This window comes from Protopterus annectens, chromosome 3.part1 (genome assembly GCF_019279795.1).
Source record: "Protopterus annectens isolate FY-2018-M chromosome 3.part1, PAN1.0, whole genome shotgun sequence".
Classification (NCBI taxonomy): Eukaryota; Metazoa; Chordata; order Ceratodontiformes; family Protopteridae; genus Protopterus; species Protopterus annectens.
This window is the reverse complement of record NC_056732.1, coordinates 1,530,190,656-1,530,207,549: the sequence shown is the minus strand read 5'-3', so window position 1 is coordinate 1,530,207,549 and position 16,894 is coordinate 1,530,190,656. Positions and strand designations below refer to the sequence as shown.

General features: G+C 44.5%; 1 protein-coding gene across 1 annotated transcript in view; it reads right to left on the bottom strand.

Moving 5' to 3' along the window:
- Positions 1-16,894, bottom strand: part of CDK5 (cyclin dependent kinase 5) — a 650,155-nt gene that overhangs the window by 409,057 nt on the left and 224,204 nt on the right. The window contains exon 7 of the mRNA XM_044067607.1: positions 6,058-6,132. Within this exon, the coding sequence (XP_043923542.1) occupies positions 6,058-6,132 (75 nt within the window). The remainder of the gene's footprint in view (positions 1-6,057; positions 6,133-16,894) is intronic.

Sequence of the window (16,894 nt, the reverse complement as noted above, 5' to 3'; positions counted from 1 at the left end):
ATCACCTTATGATGTGTGGCTCTGACAACTGGCAGCTCTTGTCTATTTATGCTCTGCGCCAAAATGGAAAGCATGGGGAGGTAGTCAGGGAGATGGTTCAAGACGTAGTCGTTAACAAGGGAAACCAAGAGACGAGCAACGGTTTGCAAGAAGTGTGAAGTTTAACATACTCAGGAAGCTGAACACAAAGGGACAATGACACACTTCTCTAAGTCAAGTACACATGCCAACATGTATTCAGTTTTTCTTTACTCTTCCGTAATGGAATATGGAAATAAACTTCTTGGTTATCTGAATGACAAATTTGATTTGTTATCGTTAAGTCTGTTACTGTGTGTTACCAATAAGGACATTTTTTTCCCAAAAAAAGAAAAACTGCTATGTAAGTTGGTGTACAACTCCAAAATTGCTAGCTAAACTGCTACTCTAAACTGTTTTCTTATGTTTCAACATTTTGCCGATCTAAATCCACTTCTAAAGTATTCTTGTGTTAAGACAGAAAAGTACAGTTTTGTACCTACCATAAATGTAGATGTTCGAGTGTATACCCTGTGGTAGTCATCACACTTGGGTTATCCTGTCATCAGGCGGTCCCGCAGTCGGCCTGAATTCCAAAGTCTTGGTCCGGCGTCGGTTGCTGTCGCTTCTTCTCTGACGTCAGTGCACCAGGGGTATATAAGAGGTATCCGACGCCATTTTCTTCAGTTTTTCTTGCCCCAGATGTCAGGTGCCCCCCCCCCAAAAGGTGGTCAGTAGATAGTACCAATAATAAAAGTTTAGCACAAACAAAACATCCCTCCAGATATAAGCAAATACACCACAAAGGTTGTATCAGATTTTAAGGTATTGAAAGGTTTCAGTTAGGTCAGAGGGGATGGAGGGAGGGTAATCTGGACTGCAGCAGGGTATACACTCGAACATCTACATTTATGGTAGGTACAAAACTGTACTATGTTCATCGTGTTACTCTGCTGCAGTCATCACACTTGGGTTGAATCCCAAAGCTAGGGATGGGAGGTGGAGTCAAACAGGGTTAGAGGAGGCAAGAAGGCCCTGCAAAACTGCAGTGGCGAAGCCAGCTCTAGACTTAGAGTAAAGTGGTAAGTGATAGTGCATGGTGAAGGTGTGCACTGAACTCAAAGTTGCAGCTTCCAGAATATCTTTGGTTGGCACCCCCCTGAGGAAGGCTGTAGATGTAGCTGCTGCCCTGGTGGAGTGGGGCCTTATGCTAGCAGGAACTGTTTTTTCATGATGGGTGTAGCAAAAACGTATGCAAAGTCCTATTCATTTGGAAATGGTCTGTTTTGAGATAGCCTTTCCTTGTGATGCTGTAGCATAGGATACAAAAAGCTGGTCAGATTTTCTGAAAACCTTAGTTTTATCCAAGTAGTAACGTAGTTGCCTGTGAATGTCCAAGGAGTGCAGGAGTCTTTCTCCTTTGTTCTGTGGATTTGGGAAGAAGGTGGGTAAATGGATGGTTTGATTTAGAGCCACACTGGATGCCACCTTTGGCATAAAGGAGGGGTTAGTTCGTACAGAAACTCTGTCTTGATGAAAAATGAGGAAAGGCTCTACTGCCATTAGTGCCTGTAGCTCTGAGACTCTTCTGGCTGAAGTAATTGCTAGCTGCAGGGCAGTCTTCCATGATATAAACTTTAAATCAGCTGAGAAAGCTGGCTCAAAAGGTGGCAGCGTAGGTTTTTCCAGAACAAAGTTGAGGTCCCAAGTTGGTGTTGTTATGTCCTGGGAGGCCTAATGTTTTTGGCCCCTCTGAGGTACTGCCTTAGAAGTGGATGTGAAAATAAGGGAGGATCCGTGTTGTAATGAGCTGAAATAGCTGAGGCGTGGATTTTAATAGATGAAAAAGAAAGTCCTTTGTGTAACATCTCAGTTAAATATTGTAGAATCTGAGGTATGTCCGGCTCAAGGGTATTTTGGCCTTTAGCTTGGTTCCAGGCGCAAAATCTTTTCCATTTGTCTGAGTAGGCTTTCCTGGTGCTGGGCCTCCTGGCCTCCAGAATGACATCCATAACAGCTTGTGAAAGAGGCGCTGGCTGGTTGCTTAGGTGATTTGCCATGCAGCCACATTTAAGGTTTTGAGCTGGCTGTGTAGAATCAGACTGTCTTGCTGTGTGAGCAGATGAGGAATTTGTGGTAAAATCCATGGTGGGCCGTAGGCCATGTTCCTTAGTAGTGGGTACCAGTGCTGGCGTGGCCAGTCTGGGGCAACGAGTATCATTCGGGGTCTCTCCATCCTGACTTTCAGCAGCACCTTTGTGAGAAGAGGCAATGGAGGAAAGGCATATACTGTCAGCATTTTCCAACTGAATGAGAGTGCGTCCACTTTCCAAGCTTGATGGTGAAATGTCCTGGTGCAAACTTTTGATAGCTGATAGTTTTGAGGGTTGGCAAACAGGTCTATGTCTGGGCGCCCTCATTTTTGAGTTATCATTGCAAATGCTTGTTGATCCAGTTCCACTCGTGGGGATCCATGATGTCCCTGCTTAGGTCGTCTGCCAATGTGTTCTTTTTTCCTGGCAGGAATTGAACTTGTAATTGAACTTGGTAAGCCAGTGCTTTGTTCCACAAGTCATTGCTTGCCTGCATAGAGGGTAGGAGTGTGTACCCCCTTGCTTGTTTATGTACCACATTACTGTGGTGTTGTCTGTCCTTATTATAAGCTGTCCTGGATGTAAGAGGTCCTTGAAGGCTGTCAGAGCATTCTGTACAGCTAGCATTTCTTTTTGATTGATGTGCAGATTTCTTTGATCTGCAGTCCATATGCCCTGAACGCACTGTCCTGCCATGCGTACCCCCCAGGCATAGTCCAATGCATCTGTTGTCATAGTTTGCCTGGCTAGGGGCAAGGTGAAAGGCTCACCCTTGTTGAGGTGACATGCCTGTGACCACCACAGAAACTCCTGTTGAAGGCAGGGAATGAGAGGTATCATTGTTTCCAAGTTGTGGCTGTGTTGAGTCCATACGCTTTTCAGGCACCATTGTAATTTCCTCATATGGAGTTTTGCAAATGGTATTAGTAGTATGCAAGATGCCATGAAGCCCAAGGCCTGCAAAATTTTTCTTGCAGGGAGTTGGGTCTTTGTTGCCATTATTTTGAAGTATTGAGTTAGTTGTAGTTGTTTGTCTGGCGTCAGATAAGCCATCTGTGCCGCTGTATTAAAGCTGGCATCCAGGAATGTCATATTTTGTGAGGGCACTCATTTTGATTTATTTTCGTTTACTGTGTACCCTAAGCAACCTAGAAGGTGTTTTACAAAAGCCAGATGTTGTAAGAGAATGTCCTTGCTTTCTGCTTGGATGAGGCAGTCATCCAGGTATGGGTATTATTTGAATTCCTCTTTGTCTGCAGTATGCAATTACTGGTGCCAGGCATTTTGTGAAGACCCTGGGCGCAGTAGATAAGCCAAAGGGCAGTGCAGAGAATTGGTAATGGGTTGAACCTGCAATGAAACGGAGGTATCTTCTGCAATTTGGTCTGACAGGGACATGCAGGTATGCCTCCTTGAGGTCCAGCGTTACTAGCCAAGCTTTCTTGCCCAACATGGGAAGAAGCTGCTGTAGTGTTAGCATCTTGAATTTGGGTACTTGCAAGAAGGTGTTTAGAATCGAAAGATCCAGAATGGGTCTCCAAGCATTGTCCTTTCTGGGGACTAGAAAGAGCCTTGAGTAAAATCCTTGGCCTTGCTCCTGTGTAGGTACCAGTTGAATGGCTCTCATGTCCATGAGAGCTGTAATTTGTTTTTGTGCCTCTGCCCATTGATTTTGTGGCAGGTTTGGCATTCCTTTTATCCTTGGCAAGGTGTGGAAATGGAATCTGTATTCTTGTGAGATAATGTCTAGGACCCATTTGTCCTTTGTGATGATGCACCAGTTGTCTGCAAAAAGTGCTAATTTTCCTCCCAAGGGAGCTGCCAAGAGAGCTTTGCTTGGCAGTTTGAGGTTTAAGTCATTGTGTTTGTCTTCTAGTAGTTTGGGACCTGTCTTCTCCTCTCTTCTGTGTTGCAGTGCCCCATTGGCGAGGTTTGTAAGGGATTTGTGCTTGACCTCTGCCCCTTGGGCGTCTGCATTTACCCCTCTGTGGTCTGTCAGAAGCTGGAAAGGACCAATTTTTTTGTTGGCCAATTTCTGCTGAAGCGTGGGGGTTGTACCTGTAAGAAATCTTTGACCATCTGCATAGATTTTGCCTTATCCTCCATTTTCTTTAAAACCTCTTCTGCTTTAACTCCAAATAAGACATCTTGCTGTAAGGGTGCATCTAGTAACTTTGCTTTAACATGATCAGGCAGAGTTTCTTCCTTTAACCAAGCATGCCTACGTATAACAGACCCAGTAACAGCTACTCTACAGGAAGCTTCCAAGGAATCAAATCCACATTGTAAAGTATGTTTGCCCACCTGTTCAGCTGCATGCAACAGATCCTGAATTTCCTTGAATTCAGACTGTTGAGGGTGCGTGCTCATCTTTTGTTTTATTTGAGACATTAGGAATTGCTGGTATTTCAGCATGTGAAACTGACAATTTAGTGCTCTCATAGCTAGAGTAGCTGAGGTGCAAACCTTCTTCCCCCACCTATTTAGTGCTCTGGAGTCCCTTTCATTGGGTACAGGATTTTTAGCCATAGAAGCCTTAGCCCCTTTGGGACCCCGGGAGATTGTCTCTGGTTCAGCAACAGGGCTTTTGTAAAGGAATTTGTGTGAGTCAGGCACTCTATAATATCTGTCTGGTTTGGCTGGAGCAGGAGGCAGAAAATCTGGATTTAGACTAGATTCTAAGTAAACATCATCCACAAAGTCTAAAACTGGAGGGATAGCAAGTGGTCTGTGCTGGGGGAGTAAAAGAAACTCTCGGAGCCTTTTGTTTGAGTCGGAGTAGTCCTGACCTTCCCAGTGGAAATGTTCCCTCATGGTATGTAAGGTTTCCCCAAAGGAATAGTCTTCAGGGGGAGAAGCTGAGGGAATGGAATCTTCAGCATCAGAATCTTCATAAGGGGGAAAGGAGTAATCCTGATCCTCAGAGGAGCCTGAGGAAATAGACACTTGATTAGAGGAGGCATAATCCTCCTCTTGTCTAGGCCTTTTGTCTGGGGGGGTGGGGTTGGGAACCCCTGATTAAAGAAATTAAATCTTCAGCCATTTTAAGCATCTGGCAATGTTGTCGGTAGGGCCTAAAGAAAATGGCTGCGTCGGCCTAGAACTCTCTGCTTGAGAATCCGAAGCGGTCTGGGGTTGCAATTCTGCGGTTGCCAGGGGCTGCGTAGGCGCCTCACTGAAAACCGGAGAACCGGCGACCAGCACAGCCGAGGCCTCGGAGTCTGGCTTGGATCTAGGCTGCCTGTCTTTATCTTTGCGTTTTTTATGCATGCCGGTAGTCGGTTGCTCCGACGGCATAGTGTAATTAAATTTCCTACTGAAGTAGTGTCGTGCGAAATCAAAGCGTCGCTTTATAGTACGCTTATTGAACCTAGCACAAAACCGACAACCAGTGATGTCGTGGTCTGGGCCTAGGCAAGGTATACAATAAGAATGAAAGTCCTTATGAGGTATTTGCTTCCCACAAGAAATGCAATTGTTAACTTTTTCTGACATCGGACTGAAGCAAGAAAAGGTTCCCCAACGGGGTACTTAGCTTTGAAGACTTCGGACTGAAATTCGATTCGAAAATCTCAGGTGTCGGCCGACCGGCACTTGCGAACTGATTCTGCTTCAGGCACCGCATGGCAAGAAAGACTGAAGAAAATGGCGTCAGATGCCTCTTGTATACCCCGGGCGCACTGACGTCAAGGAAGAAGCGACAGCAACCGACGCCGGACCAAGACTTTGGAATTCAGGCCGACTGCAGGACCGCCTGACGACTGGATAACCCAAGTGTGATGACTGCAGCAGGGTAACACGATGAACATCATGTATTCACATCTACATACATACAAATGCAAAGCACATTATCTCTTCCCCCCCCCCCACAAAAGGCTTCACACACATGTATTATTCCTCTAATAACTAATTTATATATCTGTTCAGCATCCCAAGACTACCTTACCTCAGCTGAGTAGCATCTGACTGGAATCCCAAAGGCCCGTGCCAAACCAAAATCAGCTAACTTGAGTTCTCCGTTCTGAAAAGTCACAAAAATAATAAAAAAAGAAGTTACAATTTCAAAGATTTTTCCAAAGTACGTCAATACCATCACCTAAAAATACCACATCATTCGAGTTTTATAAACAGAGTAAAATTAAAAGAAATGCCTTAGACTCTATAGATTGGAGAAAGAAAAATGAATACAAGTGTTTCAAATAAGGAATTACGTTAAACAGCTACCATAAGGTGAAGACCTCATGTCTGGAAGAATCACTTGTTAACAACCTGCACAGTACAGGAACATGATGTGTAATATTCTGCCTGACACTTGTTATCATACAACTTAAAATATTTTGTTTGTACTCCATACACTGGAGCTTTTCTCCCTAGGCCTCAGCTGAAAAGGTGCATTTGTACCCAGCCAGACTTCTCCAGGCAACAAATGTAAAATAAATAAATAAATAAAGATTTTAAGGTGAGGGAAAGCTTGCACCAGACAGAGCCGATTTTAACAACAAACAGTAAGGAAAGGACTGAAACAAGTGGCAGGTGCTGTATCATGGTTCTAAACCACTTAGTAACAAAAGATAGAAAAGAAAACAGAACTGCTTCATACCTTAGAGACAGAGAGAGAAAGAATAGATAAAAAAAAATGGCAAAGGATTAATTTTTTCACCACTGCATAGCACCTATACAGGCCTAGTTCCGATACCCTTCTCATAAATAAAGTTTTGCCACCAAAAGAAGGTGTGCATGTGGCTAGGAAGGTGACCAAGATTTTCCCATAAATAAGACATGTTGGAGAGAGAGAGAGATATGTTTCTTAGAAAATTCCCATTCCCTGGAACAGGCCCATATGAAAAGAATTCCTCCCTAACCCCTATTTAAGTGCAATTTGGGCCAACGGATGGATAATTAGAAATTGACCCATCTGACATCTATGTCTCTGCTGGACAGATGTAGTCAGTAAATCACTCCTATATAAATCAAATGTGTGGGTCACATGTAGGTTGCACGGCTAGGCTTATAAGAATTGTTTTCCAGGGTGGTGTAAGCCTAACATTAAGCAGCATTCTATTTTCTCCATAAAGATGACAAAGTTTAATAATTGGCTTAGTTTTGGTGTCACTCAAAGGGGTAAAATATTTGTCAGCATGGGAGGATATGTTCAACAGATCACATTGTTTTGAAAGAGATGGCCTGCTCCTCCCCCTCTAGGAATTTGAATAACGGCTAAAACATTGTCCTCCTCCACTGTGCCTTTTTTATGCAATGCCAAACTGAAAAAACTTACAACACAGTAATATCAACCCGAGAAAATCTAAAGGTATTACTGCTGAATGCCAGGAGCCTAAACATAAAACTTCACTCCCTCCAAGCTCTCCTCACCCAGGAGTAAGTAGACATTTGAGCAGTTACCGAAACATAGTTTACAAAGTACAGTTGTGTACACTTACCATAAATGTAGATGTTCGAGTGTATTCACTGTTGCAGTCATTACATTTGGGTAATCTGCTGGCAGGTTGCCCTCAGTCGGCCTGAATTCCAAAGTCTTGGGTCCTGCATCGGTTGCTGTCTCCTCTTGTATGACGTTAGGTCGTCAGGGGTATAAAACATGCAGCCGATGCCATTTTCTTTAGTTCACTGTTGCAGTCATTACATTTGGGTAATCTGCTGGCAGGTTGCCCTCAGTCGGCCTGAATTCCAAAGTCTTGGGTCCTGCATCGGTTGCTGTCTCCTCTTGTATGACGTTAGGTCGTCAGGGGTATAAAACATGCAGCCGATGCCATTTTCTTTAGTTTTTCTTGCCCCCGATGTCAGGTGCCCCCAAAAAGGTAGCAAAAAAAAAAATATATATATATATATATATATATATATATATATATACATGCATCAATAAAAACTTTACCTTCATCTGCAAGCAAATACACCACATAGGTTGTAGAAGATAGAGAAGGAAAGATAAACTCCAGAATGACAGGGGAATGGTGGGAGGGTAACCTGGACTGCAACAGTGAATACACTCGAACATCTACATTTATGGTAAGTGTACACAACTGTACTATGTTCTTCATGTTTCACTGTTGCATCATTACATTTGGGTAGAATCCCAAAGCTATGGTTGGGAGGTTGGAGCTAAACAGCATTAGGTGTGGCTATAAGGCCCTGCAGAAAGTACAGTTTTGTACCTACCATAAATGTAGATGTTCGAGTGTTCACCCTGCTGCAGTCATCACACTTGGGTTATCCTGTCGTCAGGCGGTCCCGCAGTCGGCCGGAATTCCAAAGTCTTGGTCCGGCGTCGGTTGTTGTCGCCTCTTCCCTGACGTCAGTGCGCCAGGGGTATATATAATGCAACCGACGCCATTTTCTTCAGTTTTTCTTGCCCCAGATGTCAGGTGCCCCCAAAAACGGTGGTCAGAAATTAGTATCAAATGGAGTAACCCCTGCACAAACACAAAATCCCTTCAGCTATAAGCAAATACATCAGTAAGGTAATGAAGAGATTTAGCCAGTAGATCAGAGGGGATGGAGGGAGGGTAACCTGGACTGCAGCAGGGTGAACACTCGAACATCTACATTTATGGTAGGTACACAACTGTACTATGTTCATCGTGTTACCCTGCTGCAGTCATCACACTTGGGTTGAATCCCAAAGCTAAGGTGGGGGGGAGGTATCATAGAGGGTTAGTGGAGGCTATAAGGCCCTGCAGAACTGCAGTGGCGAAGCCCGCCCTGGTCTTACAGTAAAGAGGTAAGTGATAGTGTTTGGTAAAGGTGTGGACTGAACTCCAAGTTGCAGCTTCTAAAATCTCCTTGGTTGGTACCCCCCAGAGAAAGGCTGTAGAGGTAGCTGTAGCCCTGGGTAGAGTGGGACCTAATGGTAGCAGGAACTGGCTTCCCATGATGGGTATAGCAGAAACGTATGCAATGACCTATCCATTTAGAAATGGTTTGCTTTGATATAGCCTTCCCTTGAGAAGCTGTAGCATAGGATACAAAGAGCTGGTCAGATTTTCTGAAAGCCTTAGTTTTGTCCAAGTAGTAACAAAGTTGCCTGTGAATGTCCAAAGAGTGCAGGAGTCTCTCACCTTTGTTCTGTGGATTTGGGAAGAAGATGGATAAGTGGATGGTTTGATTTAAAGCCACACTGGAAACCACCTTAGGCATAAAGGAAGGATTAGTTCGTAGAGAAACTCTGTCTTGATGAAAAATGAGGAAAGGTTCCACTGCCATTAGTGCCTGTAGCTCTGAGACTCTTGTAGCTGAAGTTATTGCTAGGAGCAGAGCAGTCTTCCATGATAGGAACTGAAGATCTGCAGAGAAAGCTGGTTCAAAGGGAGGTAGCGTTAGTTTTTCCAGAACAAAATTGAGGTTCCATGTTGGTGTAGGAGCTCTCCTGGGCGGTCTAATGTTTTTTTGCCCCTCTGAGGAACTGCCTTAGAAGAGGATGTGAAAATAAAGGTGGATCCGTGTTGTAATGAGCTGAAATAGCTGAAGCATGGATTTTAATGGAGGAAAAAGAAAGTCCTTTGTGCAACATCTCAGCTAAATACTGTAGAATGTGAGGCATGTGAGGCTGAATTGTGTCTTGGCCTTTAGCTTGGTTCAAGGCACAAAATCTTTTCCATTTGTCTGAATAAGCCTTCCTGGTGCTTGGCCTCCTGGCTTCCAGAATAACATCCAGAACTGCTTGTGAAAGAGGAGCTGGTTGGATGTTTAGTTGATCTGCCATGCAGCCAGATGTAAAGTTATGAGCTGGCTGTGAAGAATCTGATTGTTTTGTTGTGTGAGTAAATGGGGGATTTGAGGCAATATCCATGGTGGGCTGTGAGCCATATTTCTCAATAGCGGGTACCAGTGCTGGCGTGGCCAGTCTGGGGCTATGAGAATCAGTCGTGGTCTCTCCTTTTTGACTTTCAGAAGAACCTTTGTGAGGAGAGGCAATGGAGGGAAGGCATATACTGTCAGGTTTTTCCAACTGAAAGAGAGTGCGTCCACTTTCCAAGCTTGTTGGTGAAATGTCCTTGTACAAAATTTTGTTAGTTGATAGTTTTGAGGACTGGCAAACAGGTCTATGTCTGGAAGGCCCCATTTTTGAGTTACCATTGCAAATATTTGTGGATCTAGTTTCCACTCGTGTGGATCCTTGATGTTTCTGCTGAGGTCGTCTGCCAATGTGTTCTTCTGTCCTGGCAGGAACTGAGCTTGCAACTGAACTTGGTAAGCCAGAGCTGTGCTCCATAAGATCATTGCTTGCCTACATAGAGGGTAGGAATGTGTACCCCCTTGTTTGTTTATGTACCACATTAATGTGGTGTTGTCCGTCTTTATTGCAAGTTGTCCTGGATGTAATAGATCCTTGAAGGCTGTCAGAGCTTTCTGTACAGCTAGCATCTCTTTTTGATTTATGTGCAGATTTCTTGGATCTGCAGTCCATAGGCCTTGAATGCATTGTCCTGCCATGTGTGCCCCCCAGGCGTAGTCTGAAGCATCTGTTGTGATAGTTTGCCTGGCTGGGGGCAAGGTGAAAGGCTGACCCTTGTTGAGGTGACATGCCTGTGACCACCATAGAAATTCCTGTTGTAGGCAGGGAATGAGAGATGATATTGTGTCCAAGCTGTGCCTGTGCTGAGACCATACGCTTTTTAGGTATCACTGTAATTTCCTCATATGCAGCTTTGCAAATGGTATTATTAGTATGCAAGATGCCATGAAACCCAAGGCCTGCAGAATTTTTCTTGCAGTTAATTGGGTCTTTGTTGCCATTGTCTTGAAATATTGAGTCAGTTGTAGTTGCTTGTCTGGCGTAAGATAAGCCTTCTTAGCCGTTGTATTCAAGCTGGCACCCAGGAATGTCATATTTTGTGAGAGTACTAGTTTTGACTTATTTTCGTTTACTGTGTACCCCAGGCAATTTAGTAGATGCTTTACAAAGGCCAGATGATGTAAGAGAATGTCTTTGCTTTCTGCTTGGATGAGGCAGTCATCCAGGTATGGCTATATTTGAATTCCTCTTTGTCTGCAGTATGCAATTACTGGTGCCAGGCATTTTGTGAAGACTCTGGGCGCAGTAGATAAGCCAAAGGGCAGTGCAGAGAATTGGTAATGGGTTGAACCTGCAATGAAACAGAGGTATCTTCTGCAACTTTGTCTGATAGGGACATGCAGGTATGCCTCCTTGAGGTCCAACGTTACTAGCCATGCTTCCTTGCCCAACATGGGAAGTAGCTGCTGTAGTGTTAGCATCTTGAATTTGGGTACTTGTAAGTAAGTGTTTAGAATTGAAAGGTCCAGAACTGGTCTCCAGGCATTATCCTTTCTGGGCACTAGAAAGAGTCTTGAGTAAAATCCTTGGCCTTGCTCTCGAGTAGGTACCAGTTGAATGGCTCTCATGTCCATGAGAGCTGAAATTTGCTTTTGTGCCTCTGCCCATTGATTTTGTGGCAGGTTTGGCATTCCTCTTTTCATTGGCAAGGTGTGAAAATGGAATCTGTATCCTCATAAAATTATGTCTAGGACCCATTTGTCCTTTGTGACAATGTGCCAGTTGTCTGTAAAAAGTGCGAGTTTTCCCCCCAAGGAGGCTGCCAAGAGAGTATTGCTTGGCCAGATGAGGTGCAAGTCATTGAGTTTGCCTTCTGGTGGGCTGAGACCTGTCTTCTCCTCCGTTCTGTGTTGTAGTGCCCCATTGGCGAGGTTTATACTGGGCTTGTGGTTGTCCTCTGCCCCTTGGGCGTCTGTATTTACCCCTCTGTGGTCTGTCAGTAGCTGGAAAGGACCAATTTTTTGTTGGCCAGTTTCTGCTGAAGCGAGGGGGTTGTACCTGTAGGAAATCTTTGACTGTCTGCATAGATTTTGCCTTATCCTCCATTTTCTTTAAAACTTCTTCTGCTTTAACTCCAAAAAGAACATCCTGCTGTAAGGGAGCATCTAGTAGTTTTGCTTTAACATGATCAGGCAGAGTTTGTTCCTTTAACCAAGCATGCCTACGTATAACAGACCCAGTAACAGCTGCTCTGCAGGAGGCCTCCAAAGAATCAAACCCACATTGTAAGGTATGTTTGCCCACCTGCTCAGTGGCGTGCAGCAGATCCTGTACTTCTTTCAATTCAGATTGTTGAGGGAGAGTGGTTATTCTTTGCTTTAACTGAGAGATTAGGAATTGCTGATACTTAAGCATGTGAAATTAACAATTCAGTGCCCTCATAGCTAGTGTGGCTGAGGTGTAAACCTTTTTCCCCACCTGTCTAGTGCTCTGGAATCCCTCTCAGAAGGTACTGGGTTTTTAGCCATAGAAGCCTTAGCCCCCTTGGGACCCTGGGAGATAGTCTCTGGGTCAGCTACAGGGCTTTTGTAAAGAAATTTGTGGGAATCAGGCACTTTAAAGTATCTGTCAGGCTTAGCCGGAGCAGGAGGTAGAGAGTCTGGGTTCAAACTGGATTCTAAATAGACATCATCCACAATGTCCAAAACTGGTGGGATGGCAAGTGGTCTGTGTTGGGGGAGTAAAAGAAACTCTCTGAGCCTTTTCTTCCAGTCAGAGTAGTCCTGACCTTCCCAGTGAAAATGTTCCCTCATAGTGTGTAACGTTTCCCCAAAGGAGTAGTCTTCAGGAGGAGAAGCTGAGGGAATAGAGTCCTCAGCATCAGAATCTTCATAAGGAGTGAAGGAGTAATCTTGGTCCTCAGAGGAGTCTGAAGAAATGGACACTTGTTCAGAGGATACATAATCTTCCTCTTGTCTAGGCCTTTTGTCAGGAGGGGGCTGGGAACCCCTGATTAAAGAAATCAAATCTTCAGCCATTTTGAGAATCTGTTTCTTAGGCATGGCGCCTTGAACAGGGGATTGAAGTGCAGTCCTTTTAGATTTAGTAGGAGTCTTCGATTTAGAAAACGTTTTAATGGTGAGAGTCGTCGGTCTGAAAACGCCTTCAGAAACCGATGGCGTTTCGGTAGCACCGACGTCTTTTGTAGCTGGGAACCCCTGATTAAAGAAATCAAATCTTCAGCCATTTTGAGAATCTGTTTCTTAGGCATGGCGCCTTGAACAGGGGATTGAAGTGCAGTCCTTTTAGATTTAGTAGGAGTCTTCGATTTAGAAAACGTTTTAATGGTGAGAGTCGTCGGTCTGAAAACGCCTTCAGAAACCGATGGCGTTTCGGTAGCACCGACGTCTTTTGTAGCAATGTCGTCGGAAGGGCCTGAACTAAATGGCTGCATCGGCCTGGTGCATTCCGCCAAAATTTTCGTAGCGGTCTCGGGTTCCAGATCTGCCATATTCAGGGGCTGCGTCGGAGCTTCACTGAGGACCGGAGAACCGGAGACCGGATCAGCCGAGGCCTCGGAATCTGGCTTAGGCCTGGGCTGTCTGTCCTTATCCTTGCGTTTTTTGTGCACGCCGGTAGTCGGTTGCTCCGATGGCATGGTGTAGTTAAATTTCCTACCAAAGTAGTGTTGTGCGAAATCAAAGCATCTTTTAATAGTACGCTTATTAAACCTAGCACAAAACCGACAAGCAGTGACATCGTGGTCTGGGCCTAGGCAAGGTATGCAATAAGAATGAAAATCCTTATGCGGTATTTGCTTCCCACAAGAAATACAACTGTTAACTTTTTCTGACATCGGACTGCGGCAAGAAAAGTTTCCCCAACAGGGTACTTAGCTTTATAGAAGACTTCGGTCTGAAATTCGAATTCGAAAATCTCAGGAGTCGGCCGACTGGCACTTGTGAACTGCTTCTGCTTCGGGCACCGCGCGGCAAGAAAGACTGAAGAAAATGGCGTTGGTTGCATTATATATATCCCTGGCGCACTGACGTCAGGGAAGAGGCGACAACCGACGCCAGACCAAGACTTTGGAATTCCGGCTGACTGCAGGACCGCCTGACGACAGGATAACCCAAGTGTGATGACTGCAGCAGGGTAACACGATGAACATCTGCAGTGGCAAAGCCTGCCCTGGACTTAGAGTAGAGAGGCAAATGATAATGCTTTGTAAAGGTGTGAACAGAACTCCAAGTAGCAGCCTCTAGAATGTCTTTGGTTGGTACTCCTCTGAGAAAGGCTGCTGAAGTAGCTGCAGCTGTGGTGGAATGAGACCTAATGCCCTTGGGCACAGGTTTACCATGGTGTAAGTAGCAGAAACGGATGCAGTGGCTTATCCACTTTGAAATTGTCTGCTTTGAAATAGTCTTTCCTTCTGATCCTACAGCATATGACACTAGTAATTGCTCAGTTTTTCTTAGAGCTTTAGTCCTGCACAAGTAGAATCTTAGCTGTCTGTGTACATCCAAGGAATGCAGAATTCTCTCCCCCCTTGTTCTGCGGATTTGGATAAAAGGTTGGCAGGTGAACTGTTTGGTAAGAGCCACACTGGAAACCACCTTAGGCATAAATGTAAGATTTGTCCTCAGAGATGCCCTGTCTGGGTAAAATATGATAAAAAGGCTCTACAGCCATGAGGGCCTGTAGCTCTGAAACTCTTCTTGCTGAAGTAATTGCTAGTAGCAGAGCTATTTTCCATGATAAGAACTTTATATCAGCGGTAGCAGCTTGTTCAAATGGAGGCAGGGTGAGCTTTTCCAACATATAATTGAGGTCCCATGCAGGTAATGGTGATCTTCTAGGAGGCCTTAAATTTTTGGCTCCTCTAAAATACTGCTTTAGTAAAGGATAAGAAAAGATTGAAAGCTCTGTATTCTAATGAGCCAAAATGGCAGAGGCATGGATTTTAATTGATAAGAAAGATAGGCCTTTGTCAAGCATCTCAGTTAAGTATTGTAATATCTGAAGAATATTTGGTTCTGCTGTATCAGTTCCTTGTGCTTGATTCGAAGCACAGAATCTCTTCCATTTGTCAGCATAAGATTTTCTAGTACTAGGCCTTCTAGCTTCCAAAATGACATCCATCACAGCTTTACTGAGAGGTGTTGTTTGTATAACTACATGATCAGCCATGCTGCCAGGTTCAGTGTCTGTAGCTGATTGTGCAGGATCTGATTGTTTTGCTGGGACAGTACTTGAGGTCTTTGAGGTAAGGTCCAAGCTGGGTATTGAGACAAGTTCCTTAGGTTGGGTACCAGTACTGGCGGGGCCAGTCCGGGGCAATTAGTATCATCTTTGGTTTCTCTTGTCTGACTTTTAGGAGGACCCTGGGGAGAAGAGGCAGAGGAGGAAAGGCGTAAACTGATAGGTTTTTCCAACTGAAGGATAGGGCATCCACTTTCCATGCTTGTCTGTGATAAGTCCTTGTGCAGAATCTTTTCAATTGATAATTTTGAGGAGAGGCAAATAGATCTATGTCTGGGCTCCCCCATTTCTCTTTTATTGTGCTGAAGACTTATGGATTTAATTTCCACTCATGAGGATCCATAAGGTTTCTGCTTAAATCGTCTGCCAGAGTATTTTGCTTTCCTGGCAGGAATTGAGTCAAAGCTGTGTCCCCACAGTGCCATGGCTAATCTGCAAAGGGGGAGTGTGTGCCCCCTTGCTTGTTTATATACCACATGACCGTGGTGTTGTCCGTCTTTATCATTAGTTGTCTTGGATGAAGTAAGTCCTTGAAGGCTGTTAGAGCATTTTGAACAGCTAGCATCTCTTTCTGGTTGATATGTAGATGCATTTGTTTTGGGGTCCATATGCCCTGAATGCATCTTCCTGCCATGGTGGCCCCCCAGGCATAATCTGATGTGTCTGTTGTTATGGTTTGGCTGGCAGGGGGTAGAGTGAAGGCCCGTCCCATGTTTTGGTGACATGCCTTTGCCCACCATAGAAACTCCTGTTGTAGACAGGGAATGAGAGGAATCATTGCTTCCAGACTGTGAGAATGTTGACTCCATAAACTTTTTAGGTACCATTGAAGTTTCCTCATATGCAGTCTTGCATATGGAATCAGTAGGATGCAGGATGCCATGAAGTCCAGAGCCTACAGAATTTGTCTTGCAGATAACTGGGCTTTTGTTGCCATCAGTTTGAAGTAGTCAGTTGCCTTTGCTTGTCTGGCATGAGGTAAGCCATCTGGGCAGTTGTTTTCAAGCTTGTACCCAGGAATGTTATCTTTTGAGAGGGTACCAGTTGTGATTTATTTTCGTTTATTGTGTAGGCATGCTACAGGCCTTTTCACAAATGTCAGGTGTCGAAGAAGAATGTCCTTTTTCTCTGCTTGAATGAGACAGTCGTCCAAGTTAGGATATATTTGTATACTTCTTTGTCTGCAAAATGCAATTACTGGTGCCAGGCACTTCGTAAAGACCCTGGGCGCAGTAGATAAGCCAAAGGGCAGTGCAGAGAATTGGTAATGCATTAAGCCAGCCTTGAATCTGAGGTATCTTCTGCATGATTGTCTTACTGGGACATGCAGGTATGCCTCTTTTAGGTCTAATGTCACCAGCCAAGCATTCTTGCCCAGCATGGGTAGAAGCTGCTGCAAAGTCAGCATTTTGAATTTTGGAATGTCCAGGTATGTGTTCAAAATCGATAAATCCAGTATTGGCCACCAGGCCTTGTCCTTTCTGAGCACCAAGAACAGTCGAGTAAAAACCTTGCCCTTTTTCCTGTTCTGGTACTGGCTAAATGGCCCCCATATCCATGAAGGACGCAACCTGTTTCTGTGCCTCTGCCCATTGATTTTTTGGCAGATCTGGCCAACCATTTGCCATTGGCAGAGTGTGGAAAGGGAATCTGTATCCCTGTGATACTATGTTTAATACCCACTTGTCCTGGGTTATTAACTGCCAATTTTGAGCAAAAAGTGCTAATTTTCCCCCTATGGGTGCTGCCAAAAGATAAGTGCTTGGTG